We start from the raw sequence: 17,842 nt of genomic DNA, 5'->3' as shown, positions 1-17,842 counted from the left end.
ATGAATACTTCAAATTTGTATCGAATTAAAACTAAATTATTATTTTTCAACTTAAATAATGAAACTTAGTATGTTCAATTAGGCTGGTTTTTGTTATATGTATTTATTAGTTTTTGTGTCATCTGTTACAAACGTCAGAAAACTTGACTTGTTTTGGCACTGATGATTTGTCGTGTTATTTGTTTATTTAGAATTAATATTGCTTATATCAAATACAGTATGTAAGATATGGTTATCAAACTGACTTTGTATTATGTAGTTCTTTAAGCTTTACAGTAACTATAAATCACGCAGCTCAAAGATGAATTCCAGTAATAGCAACAACGAAAATGTCTATTACGAAGACATTCCCCCTGGAACTCTTAATGAAGAAGATTTCTTTTGTACAGAAAAGATTGTACCCAGGAAAATTAAACCACAAAATATTGTTATGAGATTAATGGACAGGGAAATTTACGGATCTCGCAAACCGGGTTCTCATTTTCATGTCGTCAGAGAATTTTATCAAAATGTTTTTCCTAACTTGACTATTGTCAATGTGGAGAAACCCCCGTGTTTTTTGAGAAAATTTAGTCCAGACGGAAAGCATTTTATTGCTTTCTCTGCTGATCAGACATCCTTGGAGGTAAATAAATTATTATCATCAGCTATGTCTGGTTGCCAATATGCTGTAATTTACTTCGAAATAAAATCAATATTAACATTTCTCTTCTCATTATCATAAATACTTTATTTCAGATATATGAATACAGAGGAGCCTCTGCCGCAGGAGACCTAGTGGCTGGATATCCTTCAGATTTACTTAATGCTGATGCTGATGCACACCATAGAATAAGAACACATATATTTTACAGATTCTTTAAGGTATAAACTGACCTGTTTTTGTTATAACTTATTTGATAAAAGAAGACTGATACAATTTATAGGTTTAAATTTGTGACTTGGAAGGACATTAATATTTTTATATTCTTAGATGTGACTTTTTTAAATAAAGACTGTATTGATCTGAAGCATCTTTAAAGGAAAGCTAATGCCCTTATTGTTTTGCAGAATTAATAAGAAAATGATCTGTTAATTGCCAACAAGGAATTATTAGACATATCTCTTTGCATGTCTATCTTTTGCCCCATGTATCTTTTGATATGATACTGGTATATAATTAATTACAATAGTGAAGCTCTCATATTGAACCATATTATTAAGATTATTTCCTATGTGAATGGTATCTCTGAATGTATACTACTTACAATATTATTTAAAAAAACACAACCTCTTTAAATTAGCTTATTTTAATAATCTAATCCCTAGCTGGCTGACAATGAAATTGTACTGCCATTGACTTCTTTAATTTTTAATTATTTGGTTATTGTTATGTATTAAGAAGGCCTGATATTAAGGTTATTGGGAATTTTAAAAAATACATCAATGTGTATTAAACTTATTTTTAACAAATTTTCAGCCTAAATTTACTGTAAATGTTTGCCAACAAAGGGTACCATCCAGATCTGAACGTAACTCCGGCCAGCATCCTTTTATGGATCAGCAACTCAACAGGGAATGCAGTCTTTTTACAGAGGATGGGAGATATGTTATAGTTGGTTCAGCGGCACACATCCCTGATGATCTAAGACCTCATTTCTATCACATACACAGTAACAATGAAGCAGTGACACCAACTATTAGGTAAATAACTTAAAAAACTTCAAAAATGCTTTTAAAGATTTCTTCATTAATAAACATGATATTATAAATTTGGAGAATATTAATTGGATTAAAACTTTTTTTGCTGAACTATTGATTTGTAGAGACAATAGTGCTAGGATAAGTCAGTACTTATATCAGTATATATATAATTATGCATGGTGTTAGTAGAGAGTTACATTTTGTTTATTATAGTGTAGCACCCGAGATGTGCTTACTACTGTTTTTTTTTAATAGCCAGTTAAGTTGACACTAAAGAAGTTTTACTTCACTTGTTTTAAAACATGCTTGTTTTTTTACAATATTTATTGATTTTTTTCTTAACTTAATGCTTTTTAGATCTGCCCTAGAAGACTACTCTCTGCATTTGGTAGATTTACATCATGGGAAGCTTTGTGATACAAAACACTTCAGGACCGACAAAATATACCTGTCTCATAATCAAGGAATTTATTTATATAAAGAAGTATTAGCTGTACTCTCTGTGCAGCATCAAACGATACACTTGTTCCAGATTGTTGAGGGTATGTTGATAGAAATACGAAAAATTGGTAGATTCTGCTACGATGATGATCCGTTCATTGTCAGCTCAGTGTTTGCGCCAATAACAAATGAAAGGCCCTTCCATGAAGAGACAATCAACAGTTTGAAGCATAGACTACTTGTGTTCCTATTTAAAAGAGCTAAATCTATAAGTGACAATACAAAGGATCCATTGGAATTGAGGAAATTTTATAAATATTTTGACATGTTTAAAAGTTTGAGGATGTGGAAGATGCAGCTACTGGATGAAGATCACCTGTTCATTAAGTACGCAAGCGAAGAGGTTGTTACGTTAAGAGTGGCTGAACCGAATAGCCAGTCATCGTTCTTTGTGATATATAACATAAGCGAAAGTAAAATATTGGAAGTATACGAAAATACATCCGAAGGTCTGCTGAAGCTGTTTGAGAATTATTGCGATTGCTTCAGAAACGCGAGACTGTGTGCCGATTCACAGTTTACGTGCTCGCCATCGAATAATCTGTACGCGAGGTTGACTCAGCAACGTTTCAAACAAACTATTGTTCGAGCCATCTATGGTGGCAGAACTGAAGCAACTAAAAGGATACTAGCTCAGTTACCGATCAGTGCACAGTCGTATAGTGGATCGCCATATCTAGATCTTGGACTGTTTAGTTATGACGATAAATGGGTATCAGTTATGGAACGCCCAAAAGCCTACGGCGAATATCCCATACGGTAAATGCTAACATATTTTTCTATTTCAAAATACTTTTTGTCTGTAGATGTTGATCTTAAAAATCTCCAGTTGTATTCAGAATATTATTTATCTTTTACTGTACGGCAACATCGACGGTATACCCTTTTTTACTAAATATATAATTTCATTATGAGTACTAATTTTAGTAGCATAAATTTTGTGCATAATTTCGTATAAAAAATACTCTATTTACTTCTTTCGCACACACAAAAAATATATTTAAATGGTAAATTTATTCCAGTTTCTACGCCCGTGACTCAGGTTTGCTTAAGTTCAAGATATATGCTGGTGTGTTGGGTCAGTCGGTGCCGGCCAGTGCTCGCCGCCTCGTCGCCTTCACCTTCCACCCAACGGACCCGTTCGCTATCAGTGTTCAGAGAACTAATTCCGAGTATATTGTCAATTTTCATATCAGGAACGCGGTGTTCAGCTGATGAATGTGCTTTATTGTTTTATATGTATGTATATTATGTGGATGCTTTTAAATGTATAGGGGTTTTTAATGAGATATTAAAGTGTAATTTTATAAAATATTTTATTTTATTTCCTGATATATATAATATAAAATATAATCTGAGTAAGTGTTAATAATTCAATATATTACATTTCTCTGTAAACTCTTAAAGGGTAACGCTTTTTAAACGAATTTCAAAAAAGGTCTCAATTCGATTTCATTATTTTATGTACGAGCGGGAAATTTTGAATTAAAAATATATTTCATATCACTTTAATCAAGATCCAATGAATGAAAGCAGCCTGATATTCTTTTTATTTTTTTTAATCTATGGTCTTTACTCTTCGTTCGTTTTATTCGGTAATTCTTTGAAAATACATTTTTAAATATTGAAGTCTATTTTTTTAATTTAACCTTTTAATGTTGCTTGTTATGACGTAATTAAACTTCAGTTATGAATGACATACATCATTACTGGAATCATGGACCCAAGAAGTAACTCTGCGAAATAAATATTATGAATGAAGCCGTAGTATAAAAGAAAAATCATATATTTGATTTAAACATGACTGAAAACTATGAACCACATCAGTAATTATGCAAGTGTAAATAAGACATATTTATATAATGCAGTGTAATTACTCAAATCCTTTGTATCAAAATGCAGGTTGCAATATAGATCCTTCACTTTTGGCAAACGTAAGTAAACTGTGTACTGATGTGTTAATAACGTATTTGTATATGTGGGATTCGATCTTAACTCTAACCTGGCCTTATAGAATAGACCAATGTTTAAAAGCATTTTACTCGTTCTCAGTAAACATTAGGGGGAGTTCCTTTCCTTAGATAATGTATTCGTGTTTGTGATATTGAATAGAATTATATATTGGACATAAAATAAACATTTTTAAATATTACGTAGGAGTCATAATGGACCATGTTCTTGCAGCTCCGCCGTGTCCCAATATAATAGGTAAGGTGACGTAGCCTCGGTCATCTTTCCTGATGGCACCGTTCAGTTATACTTTATTCCCGCTAATCGCCAAGCCGCAGGGTGGCCGCGGTGTCCATTTAATCCTAACATTGCACAATTAAATAATCTCAATTTTAGTACAAATCCAGACGTTTGGATTGTAAGGAGCATATCTCATCCGTATGTATTTGTGAGGTAAATATTTTTTATGTATCCAAGGCCGTTAGTGGAATCATTCTTACCGTTTTCAGATTTACAACAAGTTGTTGGAATAGAACGATACCCAGCGTCTATGGCGATCAATTACAACCCATACAAATAAATTCAAACTTCTGTTCAATTCACCCCTTATCACTATTATCAAAAGGTAAAAGTAAACAATTTTTTCGAAAAATAATTTTCTATTAATTTCAAAAACATCGCAATAATAAATTAGTTTAAGAAAAAATATTCAAGCTTTGGTTTTTCGATTACTTAATAAATAAAACCTCAAAATGCTTCTCGATTTAAATTAATTAAATTTCTATTTCAATAATAGTTCCATAACGACAATTGCACGTCTACGACAGATATTAAATACTTTTATCCAAGATTAAGATGCGATGTAAAGTTGAAGTACTCTGCCGAGGTCCAGACGGAACCTTTCAGGATCTGTGACGTCATTAATACAAACGAGGGAATCTCAAGGGCATTGCTGTTGTAAAACTCAGGATGTTAAGAGTTTAAAGGAAGAAAGGAACACGTGTTACTGTTCAGGATCCAGCACCAGTTATATGTCCATAGATTCCTCGAGTAAATCAAAACATAGGTTACGGAAAAAGAACAAGAAAAAAACAAAAAAATCCAAAGCTAAAACCTGCGAGTGTGACGAGAAAACCAAGTCCGATAAATCTGTAACGACTTACGCCGATTGTGCGTGCGGCAGTGCGGCGAGGGACGGAGCGCACACACAGACGAATAAAAAGACCAAAACTAAACGAAAAGACACGAAAACTGACTCATGGATCCCACTCGATAGTTGCAAGTGCGATTCATCACTAAGAATATGCGAATCGGATTACAGTTACTATGGAAAATGCTCCTGTGACAGCACATCAGACGCCGGCGGTAAATAAAACAAGGGCTTGTTTTTATATATCTTATTATACATTTATCCCTTAATGTTACACGTATTTACATTTCGAAAACAAAAAAAAAAAAAAAAACAAAACGAGATTTTCATTTTAAGCTTTACCTTTATTACACATGGAATCTTACCAGAGCAACCATCTTCAGTCTGAGGGTTGAAATCACACTACATTATTACAAACACTTTCCATATAATACAGAAAACAAAGGGAAGACCACGAAGACAAGACGTTTACATCAGACGAATGAAATGACTTTGGTAAAAATAATTACTCTAAACAAGAGTCGGTTGGATCTATTAGCGAGTCAAGTATCTTTTAGGCTATACATATAATATATATCTGATACAAGTAACGCACAGTCTCATATTCATCATAAGTTTATTTCGGTGGCTCGGAAGTGGCTTTGTTTTTACATAATTCACTAAATACCAAACGACGGGCCACACTAGCAGCCCTCTACATGGACAAACGATCTAAGATTCGCGACGTTCGAATTAAAAAATAATTTATATATATATATAAATACTGGAACAGTTTATTTACATTTCGTAATCACTTAAATGAAAGGCGACGTTTAGGAATTTATGTTAGCGACTTGCTAATAGATCGCGTTCGGCTCGGATTGATAACCAATTATTGATTGTCAAGAAATTATAAATAGATCGTAAAAAAAAAAACAAATGTAACACTTAAGACTAGTATTGCATAAGGAGAAGGAAAGATCACCCTCTAGTTGTGGCCGTGAACCAGTTCATATAAAAGTATACAATTCAATGGCTGCTATAAGGAAAAGTTGCTAATTTTAATTCACGCTCAAGTTATATAATACAAGCGGTTAGAATCATAAAGATCTCTTTAAATTTAATTCCACAGACAGTCGTGCATGAGATTCATTGTATATATCAAATCATTGGAATCACTCAGAAAATACAACCACATAATTAAACAACATCTTTAATATTATCAAATATATTATCAGTGGTAATAACTAACTTTAGTACACAACCTCCAAGTCGGTCAAACAACTTTACCTTACGGTGACTAACAATAAGAAACTAAAACGTCCGGAACACTGAAGTAATCCCGCTCTCGACACATTCAATACGAATTCAGGATTCGTTACAACAGATACGAATGCCGATTCATTGACGCCATAATGAAAGTTAAAGGCTCGTAAAAAATATTTCCACAGTAGAATATATATAGCATGAATATTTATAAAACTAATAGTATTATAAATTATTATTAATATAAGTCTATGTGCATTATACATGTCCGCGTATGCGTGTATCAGTCACCATCATGATTTAAATAAAGAGGAAAAAAGATAATAATATACAAACGAAACTAAAAGTGTTATTTGACTAGACAGTACCATAGTACCGACATACGGTCACAGTCGCGATGTGAGAATTAAATATTAGGCCATAAAAACTATAAGGGCTTTTAGTGCGGAATACTAAGAAAATCGGTTAAAAAATATAAATATTTATATATTTGTAGTGTCATTATAAAACTGCCAGGTATATTTCGTCTTAATTACAAAAATTTATCTGATGTTTTTATACTTTTTTTTTTAATATTTGGAAAAATAACTATCCTGCCAGGATCATTAGCGTCTAATTTATCACAATAATATCTATCAACACACTGTATTTATGCATAAAACGTACTATTTAATAGTATTAAATATAATGTTACACTAAAAATTTCAAAAGTAAAATAGCCAAAAATTGTGCATATTAAAAAATTTGTGCTTAATTATTATTATTTCTTTCACTACATTGTGAATCTTGGAAAAAAATATACAAATAGTAAATTAGTCGATCAAGATAATCTGCCACTAAAAGCCCCCCGAGTACACAACACGTGATAAATTTCTCCCCTATACACCAATTTTTCTATACTATATAAATGTTACTTCTTAAGTGAGGAAGTGTCTTTAAAGATTATCAAAATAATTTAGTACTTACACGAGACAATAAAATCAATATAATAAAATACAGCTCACATCTTCACAGCGCTGACACTTTATATAGTTGCTTTAACATCCGACAAATATATAGAGCAATGTTCACTGGAAACGAAATATATTATTAAATAATGCATAGTCTAATGTTATTCTAAATATAAAGTACTAGTTACTTATATGGAATTATTCTCTGTCTCTCTCTCTCTAATATATAATGGAATTTTCATACAGTAGAATTATTTTTCCATGATATAAAAATTCAGCCTTTAACTTTAACCATGTTTTTTTAGTAGCTTCGCGTAGATCGATATTTAAACAAAATGTACCAATTTTATAGTAAATTTTGGTTTCTTATATTCAAAATTGATTACATGGTTATAGATCTTAGCAAAAACCGTTCGGTACTTTTTTTATGGAGTAACAAATATTCCTATTTATTTTTACTACAAATACGGAAAGACCATGATGATTTGATCAAATTCAGTATAACACATGTTTTGGCTGATGAATATATATATATTATGTAACTACCTGATGAGCATGCGCCGCGTCCCTTATGGCGGCGAGTCTGAGCCTCGTGCTGGCGAAGGTCGGTCTCTGTGCAGGGTCAGCGTGCCAGGCCGCTCTCATCACATCGTACGGCCCTCCCGGACAACCCTCGGGCGCCTCCATACGGTACCCGCGCTCCACGTGACGGACAACCTCGGCTAATGGCTATAGAAATATTCACTTGATCATATGTAGTATATGAATAAAGCAATAAAAAAAAAACAAGTAAAAGTTGATTTGGTTTACAAACTCTGATCTTAAGGGAATTATATACTTTTATACCAACAAATACAAGAGCGTTAAGTCTGAATAAGATTATATGTTCGACTCACGATTCTAGGGTAGGGCACTCGCCCGAAAGAGTAGATCTCCCAGAGAAGAATCCCGAAGCTCCACATGTCAGATTTATTAGAAAATTTCTGAAAAGCATCGAAAACTATAATTACTCATAATTATTAACATCTATATAGGTTTCTTAGTTACCAATACTAATACATTGCAATTAGACAAAGTGAAAGATAAATATCTTACTTTCCAAGCACTGGATGTATAAATTGAAATACTTATTTTCATTTCGACTTCTACTTCAAGCAATATACATACATTTCTTTGAAAGAGCATGTTACTATAAATCTCAGTCTGTGTTTATACTCACGTTGTACTTGAGTGCCTCGGGCGCCGTCCACTTGATGGGCAGCTTGGCCTGTACCCGCAGGGCGTCGGCGGGGTCGTCGGGGGTGGAGTCCGTCCTCGCTAGACCGAAGTCCGCGACCTTGGCCGTGCCCTCCGCCGATATGAGAACATTACGAGCCGCCAGATCTCGGTGGACCACGCGCTGACGCTCCAAATACTCCATACCGCAACACGCATCGCTGTAAATATTGATATATTGCAATAAACATCATACTTATATATGAGTTATCAGTTATTAATACAAGTAAACTAAACTGGAGTGTCTGTACGTGTCATACAATAATCGCTTTTCACTAAATGCATATGAGTTATACAGTGCGAAAAGTAAAATAACATTTTTAATTTAATTTCTGTACATCTGTTTGATATTTCAATTAATATTTATAATATTAAAACGACCACTAAATATGGGAATACAGCGGGTATATTCTGTTAATTATAGCATGGTTCATTATATTCCTTATGTAGTACTAACTAGGCGAAGTTGATCTGATTGAGCTGCGTGACGTAGTGCCGTCCTCGACTGCGCAGGTAGTCCAGAAGTGAACCCTGGGCGCAGTGCTCTGTAACGATACAGGTGCTGCCGTTGGAACTGAACACTACACAGCCCAGCAGACGGACGAGGTTTTCGTGCTTAAGGGACCTGTAATATATACACATATATAAATTTCCACAATCAAAATTTTCAGCAACTAAAAAAATTCAGTTGTTCTTAAATATTAGTATAAAAATATTAATTTGTCGTGGCATTTGTAATTTTTATTTAATAATTTATATTTAAGAAATATGCATTTTATTATCTGTGATTTGTTCATAACCAACTTACGCCATAACGCTGGCCTCAGCGCGGAATTTGCTAGCTGCCTCTCGATCCTTTAATATTTTCACAGCTACCTTCTGCGATCCATTGAGTATGCCCAGCATGACGTCACCAAACTCTCCCTTGCCGATGTTTTCTCGGATTTCCAAATCCCTCTCCGCTATTATCCACCCTGTAATAATAATTAAAAATCATAATAACATTTTCTTAAATGATTTGCGACTATCCATACTGAAAAGTTTTGAATTTTAATAAAATTATAAAATTCTTTATTTCAACGTAACTATAATCCTTCCAAAGTTTTCATATAGACGCGAAATAGTTTTTTTTTATATATCATACAAATACAAAATACAAACATGTCTAATGAACTAGATTATTATACAATATAAAATATAATTCAGTACAACACATTCTTTACACGACAACCAAAAACGTATTTTCTTTAAATATGTCCTAATGGAAAACGTGTTATATGCGTATGTTATACTGACTGGCGTCGACGAATTTCTGTGGTCCGTCAGTGGCGTCCCCGGGCAGGTGACCGAATCCGTGTTGGAATGGAACCGCGCTCAGAGAACTTGACACGCTCGGTGTAGGAGGATACGGGGGTGGCTGCTGAGGTTAGTAACCAATAATATATAATGTGTATACATGTCTGTCCGAGCGACGAATATCATGAGAGCTCTTTTTGGTTCGTCCTGGCAGTGTCGTGTCGTGACTCTTTAACCAAACATCGCAAGGAAACCTAAACTTAGTTAGCAACTAGAATAAAGCGTTTCAGTAAACTTTATTCTTTGATACTGCACGACACCCGGCATACGTCTGTACTGTGTTCAATAAAAATTATTATAATTATATCGTAGTGTTTATAACTTATGGAACGATCGGATTCCAGTACATAACAATTCAAACCAGACTAATTACATAAATGTTCGAGGATATAGAGAACTAAATAATTGAAATTTATTCAAATATGTAATCCTTGTTAATGTTACTGGTCTGTAACCAATGATTGATTAGTTGTTTATATATAAATGTTGATAATATATTATATCTGTCACAAAAGGCGAGTCTCTCTACCTGTGGCAGTGGCGTGAAGGTCGCCTGGTGCAAGTTGTTGTTATTGGCACCATTCGGTGACGCCTTGGGAAGCCATCGCTCCAATTTTGTACATAAACCATCCGCGTCTTTCAAGTAGTGCTGGGGAATATATTAAAAATTATTACAATAATAAGATGTTGTGTAATAAAATGTATATTTTGTTTAACATACCTGTATTAGATTCGTCATATTGTCGAAGAATTCTTCATCGTCAATGGTCAGACGCTGGTTCTGACTGTCCGGGGCCGTAGCCCATTTCACTCTGGAATCATTACATAATTTATTAAACAAATAAATTTGATGATCTAACAAAAACAATCAAAGGAAAGGATAATTAACACTAATATATAATTACATATAAACGACATAAAAAATATTTACATATTTTTATGCAAATTTCAAACGTGGAACGTTGTTATTACTATACTATAACAATTTGCGTGGAGTGTGATTTATTAAGTGAATTACAATATATTATACTTATGTATATACCTATAATGTTCGACACGACCCCTGAACCGAACACAGAGCGTGTGGTCGCCGGGGAAATTGGTGCTCTCACGAACCAGGAACACACCGTCCGGTGAGCCAGACAACAGCGCCTCCGCACGCTCGCGAGAGATGGCGCCGTGGTGCCAACTGGACATATCAGAAAAAGATTTACATTTTAAACACGACGAAAAAACTATCCAAATTAGATTATTTTCAATATCCAAATTAAGAGTAGAATTATTCCTTACATATTTTTCATTTTTATTATATTTTCATAATTAAACTATTAAGATAATTTGACGTATGATGTTATTCCAAAAGATTGTTTATTTACGTTTAATAATATTAATTTATAAACAAAAATATTGTTTTTAAATAAATTATTAATTGGGTATTGGTATAATTTAAAGATTTATTTCGCTGTCGATAGCAGTGATGTTAAGCAATTTGTAATAAATTTATAATTGTTTAACACACACAACTTCCAATGCAATTATTAATTGAATTAGGATGCGCAATGATGATTATAGCAAGAATAATTACAAGATCACTTAACATGCCTGCCTACTCATAATCACGGCGCCTATGACAATTAGTATTATTAATAAATACTGTAATTAAACGTACAGGTATTTTTTAATATTCAATAAAAAAAATATATATCTCAGCAAATAAAATTATGCGACAATTATTGACTGTTATTAGAAATAATCGAGTTGGAGGTATGTTTGTAAACATGGCAACACATAATACGCCTTATATTTATAAACAAAGCTATAAACGTAACTTTATTTACAATATATTTCGTATACATTATACATTTCCCACAGACTTCACTTCTTAACACAGATAACATATTTTTCTAGAATTTACTAGAAAAATATAATATCAAAATAATACAATAGCAACAGATATTTACTCAAACACATGGCAATCTATAAAATCGTCATTTGTATTTTCTGTATTGCACTCACTGACTGGCCGACTGACCGACGCCATTGCTCTTTAAAAACTCACAAAACAAAGTGAAAACTTTAATGGCGTCTTATCATATTTGGTGCTAATATTTGAAGATATTGTTATCATAATTTGATTTTTATCAATATCACCACACTGATAATTGTTGTCTTTTATTTGATTTCATTTTTTTATTTATCTATGTCACATGTGACATTCCAGCTGTCAAATAGCTATAATTACTAAAAAGGTCTTCTTAATTCAGTCCCTGTGACGTCATAAAATATTATATATATATATATATATATATAAACTTTATACTCATATAAGACTTCAGCAATGACGTTATTTAAACTGATTTTGAAATCTTACTTATGTAGCTATATTGGACTATCTGGCCACATAGTTAAGAAATTTTCAAATTAATATAGATTTTCTGCTTATATATTTTCTGATGTATCATCGCTGTAATTACCATTTATAAAGACTGGTCCTACATATTTTTGCTTCTATTTTAAATTCATATTACAACAGATTAACCAAACATTCACATGATTATTATCATTCTTACAATGTTTAATAGAATGATATTTAATATTTGAACACTCCCCTCCACAGTAATACAGACGCTGGCGATGTTACAATACATATTAAAACAATAGTATATAAAACACAGCAAAACACTATCTGCACCTTGACCTTGACAAAATCTTGAGAAATACGCTGAATACAAACAATTTTAATGCATTCGGTATACTTAACGTAATTATTTATGAGCGTGAATCAAGTTTTTTTTTTTTTGTTTCAGATACGAAGGTAAGGTTTTTCTTCGAATCTTACGTTGTTTACAATGTATTCTATTTTTGAATTTGGCAAGTCATCTTCATAGTTTAGAATATGCAGTGGAAAAACATTTTTAATGATACGCCGTTGCATCTTTTCTCTATACATCATTTTTATATATAGAAATATTTTCAATGGCTATTTTCTAATGATGTCCCTTTATCAGTTACTTGTGTTTCTTTATAATTTATTTATAAGTCATTCTTAGGTACATTTCATCGAGATTTTATAATACATAAGATATCATATTTCTCTTTTTAAATTCCAATCAATGAATAATATTAAAACAATTATGACTAGTGCGATTATAGTGTATTTTAATTTTTATTCTCTCACGACCCGTTCAAACAAGTTTTGATTTATGATGAAAATTTAACAAAAAATATCTTATAACAGTCAACTGCACAAAGGGTACGAAATAAGTATCCTATCATGAGATAACATGCTTAATAGTTTAACAATTAATACATTTATATCATGAAGAACTATTAACACATTGGCTGAATTAATAAAACCTTGTCTGGCTGAATAAATAAAACCTTGTCTTTTATACTTATAGGACGTACATTAGATATATAACGTTTTATACTCACGGCCAGTGCGTCATGTTGATGAGTCTGTTAGCGGCGGGGGGTGGGTTTGATGGCGTGGAGTTCACTAATACGTCACTGGCACCTTTCGGGACAACTGGAAATTACATACTAACATGTAAATACAAAGAAATATTTATGTATTATTATACGCATGTATGTGTATGTGTGAGTGTTAGTGTTACTATGAGTGACACTTGTTGTGTGTCTTTAAACTTTAAAGCATTTAAATTGCTGTACGTATTCGGAAATTTGTTCAATATTTAGCTAAGAACAAAACATTTCGCATTGTAATGCGTAATTTAAAACATATACATATTCAATACAAAATGGGAGAATATTATGTAAATATCATAACTAGTCATTTTATCATAACAATGAAATTAAAAAAAAAACATAGCTTCATTTTGCGGAGATAATATAATTATATTCGATTCAATGTATTGAGGAAAAACAAGGGTTATTACGAGGGTCGTGTAAAACAACTCATCTGAATGTAAAATATCAATACAGCATTCAATCGACGTACAACAGACAATGGACGAAAATAATTAGTTTACAGAATAAAAAAAACTCACGAATCTACCAATTAAAAAACATATACATCCGCTGTGAGAGCAGTGACAAACAAATGCACTTATTTGATACATTGACCTAAAAAAATTCACCGACAGACCGTATGAGGCGTGAAAACATTTTTTGTCCTCAATACAACGTCGTGTTGCTAGTGATTTGTTACTGAGATGTTAGTCACTTGTTAGCTCAAGTTATTCCTCTTACGTAATCAAGTCACTGTGACACATGATAATATAATGTCACACAGAACATATGCTCTGCATAATACATGGACGTATATATTTGTTTGCTTATGTTCATCTGTCTGTTAGGTTTCAAATGCATTGGTAAAACAGAATTTTTTTGCGTCGCATACATATGTATTCTTAGAGCATCTTTCAGTCGAGATAGACTTAATTTAGGAGTTATCATAAATTAATATTATCAACAGTTAAATTTTTTAATATTATTATGGTGGATGCTAGAGGTCTCCAGATTTATTTGTTATTACACACTGATTGAAATGCTTTAAGAAAAATAGGTTTTTTTATCTATACATTACAACTAACCGCTGATGGTTTGTAATGTCAAACATCATTTATTTACAATTTGTTTTATAACGGGTGGGGGGGATACTCAAGGGAGGGGAGAGGAGAAACTTTAGGGGGAAAGTATAAAAGAAATGTATTAGAATCAAATTTCAATACTCACCAGTAGACGTCTGAGAGATGTGCATGGCGGGCGCGGCCGCTCGTACTGATGACGACATTACATTCTGCAATTAATATATATAATTGTTAAATGCTGAAGATTTACTTCATATTCTTTATAAAAAATAGATTTTTCAAAATGATTATTATATGATATGGTACGGTAGTATGAGCTTAATGGTACATTATTTAATTATTAACAAATTTTAATACAATATTAATCCTTGTTATATTTTAATAGCAAAGTTACTTTTTATTGGTGACAAGTACAAGATTACTTTTAAATAGTGTCCAAAAATATTAAAACAGCTTGAGAAAATGTTTTCTATGTGAATGTGAGATCATTAGAAAAATTATTAGTAGAACAAATGAGAGCCTAATAACTTATTATTATATCAATTTGATGGTGTACTCACGTTGTGTGGCGGCGTGTTCTGTAGGGCTGTAGGCGAGAGCGGTGCCTGAGGGACATTGTTCCCGCTCACAGCACCTACCGTCTTGTATAAAATGAAACATTATATTAATACGACCGATACGTCACAGAAGGTAGTTGTATTAGAAAAAAAATATACGTATTTAATAATTTATCATATCATAAGGAAATATCTTCCCTACTTGTACATTATATGAATTATACAATCTAAGCGGATTTTTAGATTTACTTAACCTATTAATAAATAAATATTTGATAGCATGTACTCAGTCCAAAAACCGAATTACTTTTATCTTCCCAGCCTGTGATTAAGATACACTAGTAAAATTTTTACTTACAAAACAATATTACGAGGTTTTTTTTCACATTTTTAGCATAAATAAAAATGGTGGATATATATTTCTCGTATGAATTTGTAGTTATAGCAAAACAAATGTCTAACCGGCAGCTGGTGGGGCGGAGCACGTTTGAGTCTGACTGGCGCTGTAGGCGCAGGGGCCGCGGAGGCCGAGTACCAGCCGCAGGGACCCACGCTCTGTGCGCCGCCGTGAACACCGTGCTAGAAATTATTATAACTATTACATATAATATGAAAATATAAAGTTATGACTAGAAATATAAATGCTCTAGTAATGATAATAGGCGTTAAATTTGACGGTTTGCTTAGTCTAAGTATGAACCGTCACACTACATACGAAGCGTTACCCGTTTCCTCATTCAATGATTTACGTCAACACTATATATAATGTATGAACATTTATGAATTGAAAAACTCTCGACGATCTGTACGTAGTCCGACGACGTTAACTAAAGGACTAAGGGAGAGAAAACTGACCACAATTATTAGCGACATTTTAGAAATATACTGAAATGAAGATTTATTTTTCTTATTTATTTCAATACATCGTAAGAATTTTCATAGCCATTGTGTTTTTTTCCATAATGTTGTCTTGTTGTCGTTATCATGCTCACAGATGGCTTTATTTATAACACAATACCGGGAATGGCGAGAAATTAGAAAAGGTACTCAAGCAGACAATAAATTATTATTTCTACTCGTATCTATACTGATAAATAAAATTTAAGTGTCTGTTTTGTAATTTCAAATTAATTTTGTTTCTAAAAATTCGACTTGATGTTTCGTATCTACTATTCCTTATATTAAATTTAGTGCCGATTTACAAAATTGCGTTTTTAATCAAGAAGATGTTGTCGCTTAGTAAAAATGTTCCTCAAGAAATAGAGCGACACCTCATTATAACGATAAAGCTTACCTTAAATGGGGTTTAATGTTAGACGAAGCCGAAGGATACGCCTAGTATAAAATAAAACTAATAATTTTTTATAAATATTTGTCTTATTTTAATGAATACACGCGAAAGTCTTCGATCTCATTATACGCCTAGTATAGGTTTAATGTCTAATATAGTGTAAATATTTTCAGTCAACAAAGAGATTAATAAATGTACTCCATCTCATTGATGATGTACTCCATCTCATTGATGATGCAAATAACATTCATCTCACTTATCTACTAATAAATGTTCACATATACGAACATTAATTTTTTGTTACAACTTCATTTGTATTCATTTAAATTCATGATATATTCGTTTGGAATCCATTACAGGGATTATTAAAAATCCGACATATGTACGTTTAAGTTACATCTAAACACTCAGTTGTAAATGTGTACTGACTTTTTATACAAAAATATCATATAAAAGCTTTCTCTGGATTACATTTTATGCTGTGAGTATAACAAAGCACCACGTACTATTTATTATATATTTAATAATTTTTCCGTGAGTCGGCCTTGATGTTAATATTATGTTTTCAATGTATACTTATATCATATGTGAATTATGTTTTTCCTTTATGAAAATTATAATAATAAGAAAAACTTTTCGCTATTCTTCACGTTACAAATAAAATAAACACAATCGTTTAGTTCCATATATATATATATATATATAAGGATAAATTTTTACGCATTCTTCTTAAGGTTACGCTCTTTATATATATATATATACATTGTCGAGATACTAGTATTAAATCAATAATATTTTTATAAACCTTATAATAAATATTACATATAAATACTAAAGGAATATATTGCGTCATTAAATACCACGCTTATAAGTATGGTCACGTTTGTCAAGATATAATACGCAGTTGTTTTATTGAGAAGTAATTACGAACAAGTTGAAAAACAACACATATATTATATAGAAATGATGATTTATTATATAATATATATAAATATATATATACCGTCTCGATGACTGCAAGAGATATTTACTCCTTAATCGAAGTGAGGGAAATGTCTGTTTAATACGAGTTTTTACCGTCTCTACATACGATGCTTTCCCCGTATCTTATTCAATAACCTACATCCATATCATAAAGTACGAAGATGTTTAATGAAACTTTGTAACTCTACGTATTTAGTATGATTATGAAACTTGGAATAAGCGTAGAGAACAGATTTCATATGACTGCTTTATAACACAAAACAAAAATTTTCATACTTATAAGAGTTTTAAGGGGACGGAAAATAATTACTTTGTATTACATATAACTATCTGATTATTCACAGACG

General features: G+C 32.1%; 2 protein-coding genes and 1 long non-coding RNA gene across 3 annotated transcripts; 2 read left to right on the top strand and 1 right to left on the bottom strand.

The window, feature by feature from the left end:
- Positions 1 to 158: 158 nt before the first annotated feature.
- On the top strand, positions 159 to 3,497 carry LOC133319381 (DET1 homolog). The gene is made up of 5 exons (XM_061523536.1): positions 159 to 625; positions 739 to 864; positions 1,460 to 1,683; positions 2,041 to 2,943; positions 3,207 to 3,497. The coding sequence occupies exons 1-5, from the start codon at positions 302 to 304 to the stop codon at positions 3,397 to 3,399; spliced, it is 1,770 nt and encodes a 589-aa protein (XP_061379520.1). The 5' UTR covers positions 159 to 301; the 3' UTR covers positions 3,400 to 3,497.
- A 904-nt stretch (positions 3,498 to 4,401) lies between these two features.
- Positions 4,402 to 5,602, top strand: LOC133319370 (uncharacterized). Its single transcript, XR_009753006.1, has 3 exons — positions 4,402 to 4,572; positions 4,644 to 4,759; positions 4,931 to 5,602. It is a non-coding gene; the product is annotated as an uncharacterized LOC133319370 (long non-coding RNA).
- Positions 5,603 to 6,460: 858 nt separating this feature from the next.
- LOC133319401 (tyrosine-protein kinase CSK-like) lies at positions 6,461 to 16,093 on the bottom strand. The gene is made up of 15 exons (XM_061523628.1): positions 16,076 to 16,093; positions 15,683 to 15,799; positions 15,224 to 15,304; positions 14,809 to 14,872; positions 13,546 to 13,639; positions 11,153 to 11,299; positions 10,832 to 10,922; positions 10,640 to 10,759; positions 10,051 to 10,174; positions 9,563 to 9,728; positions 9,212 to 9,379; positions 8,699 to 8,915; positions 8,376 to 8,462; positions 8,026 to 8,208; positions 6,461 to 7,599 (listed from the first exon to the last, which is right to left on the bottom strand). The coding sequence occupies exons 1-15, from the start codon at positions 16,091 to 16,093 to the stop codon at positions 7,597 to 7,599; spliced, it is 1,680 nt and encodes a 559-aa protein (XP_061379612.1). The 3' UTR covers positions 6,461 to 7,596.
- Between the last annotated feature and the right edge of the window lie 1,749 nt (positions 16,094 to 17,842).

Source organism: Danaus plexippus, chromosome 19 (assembly GCF_018135715.1).
Source record: "Danaus plexippus chromosome 19, MEX_DaPlex, whole genome shotgun sequence".
NCBI lineage: Eukaryota > Metazoa > Arthropoda > Insecta > Lepidoptera > Nymphalidae > Danaus > Danaus plexippus.
Note: the sequence above shows the minus strand (reverse complement) of the source record. Positions and strands in the feature narration are given on the sequence as shown.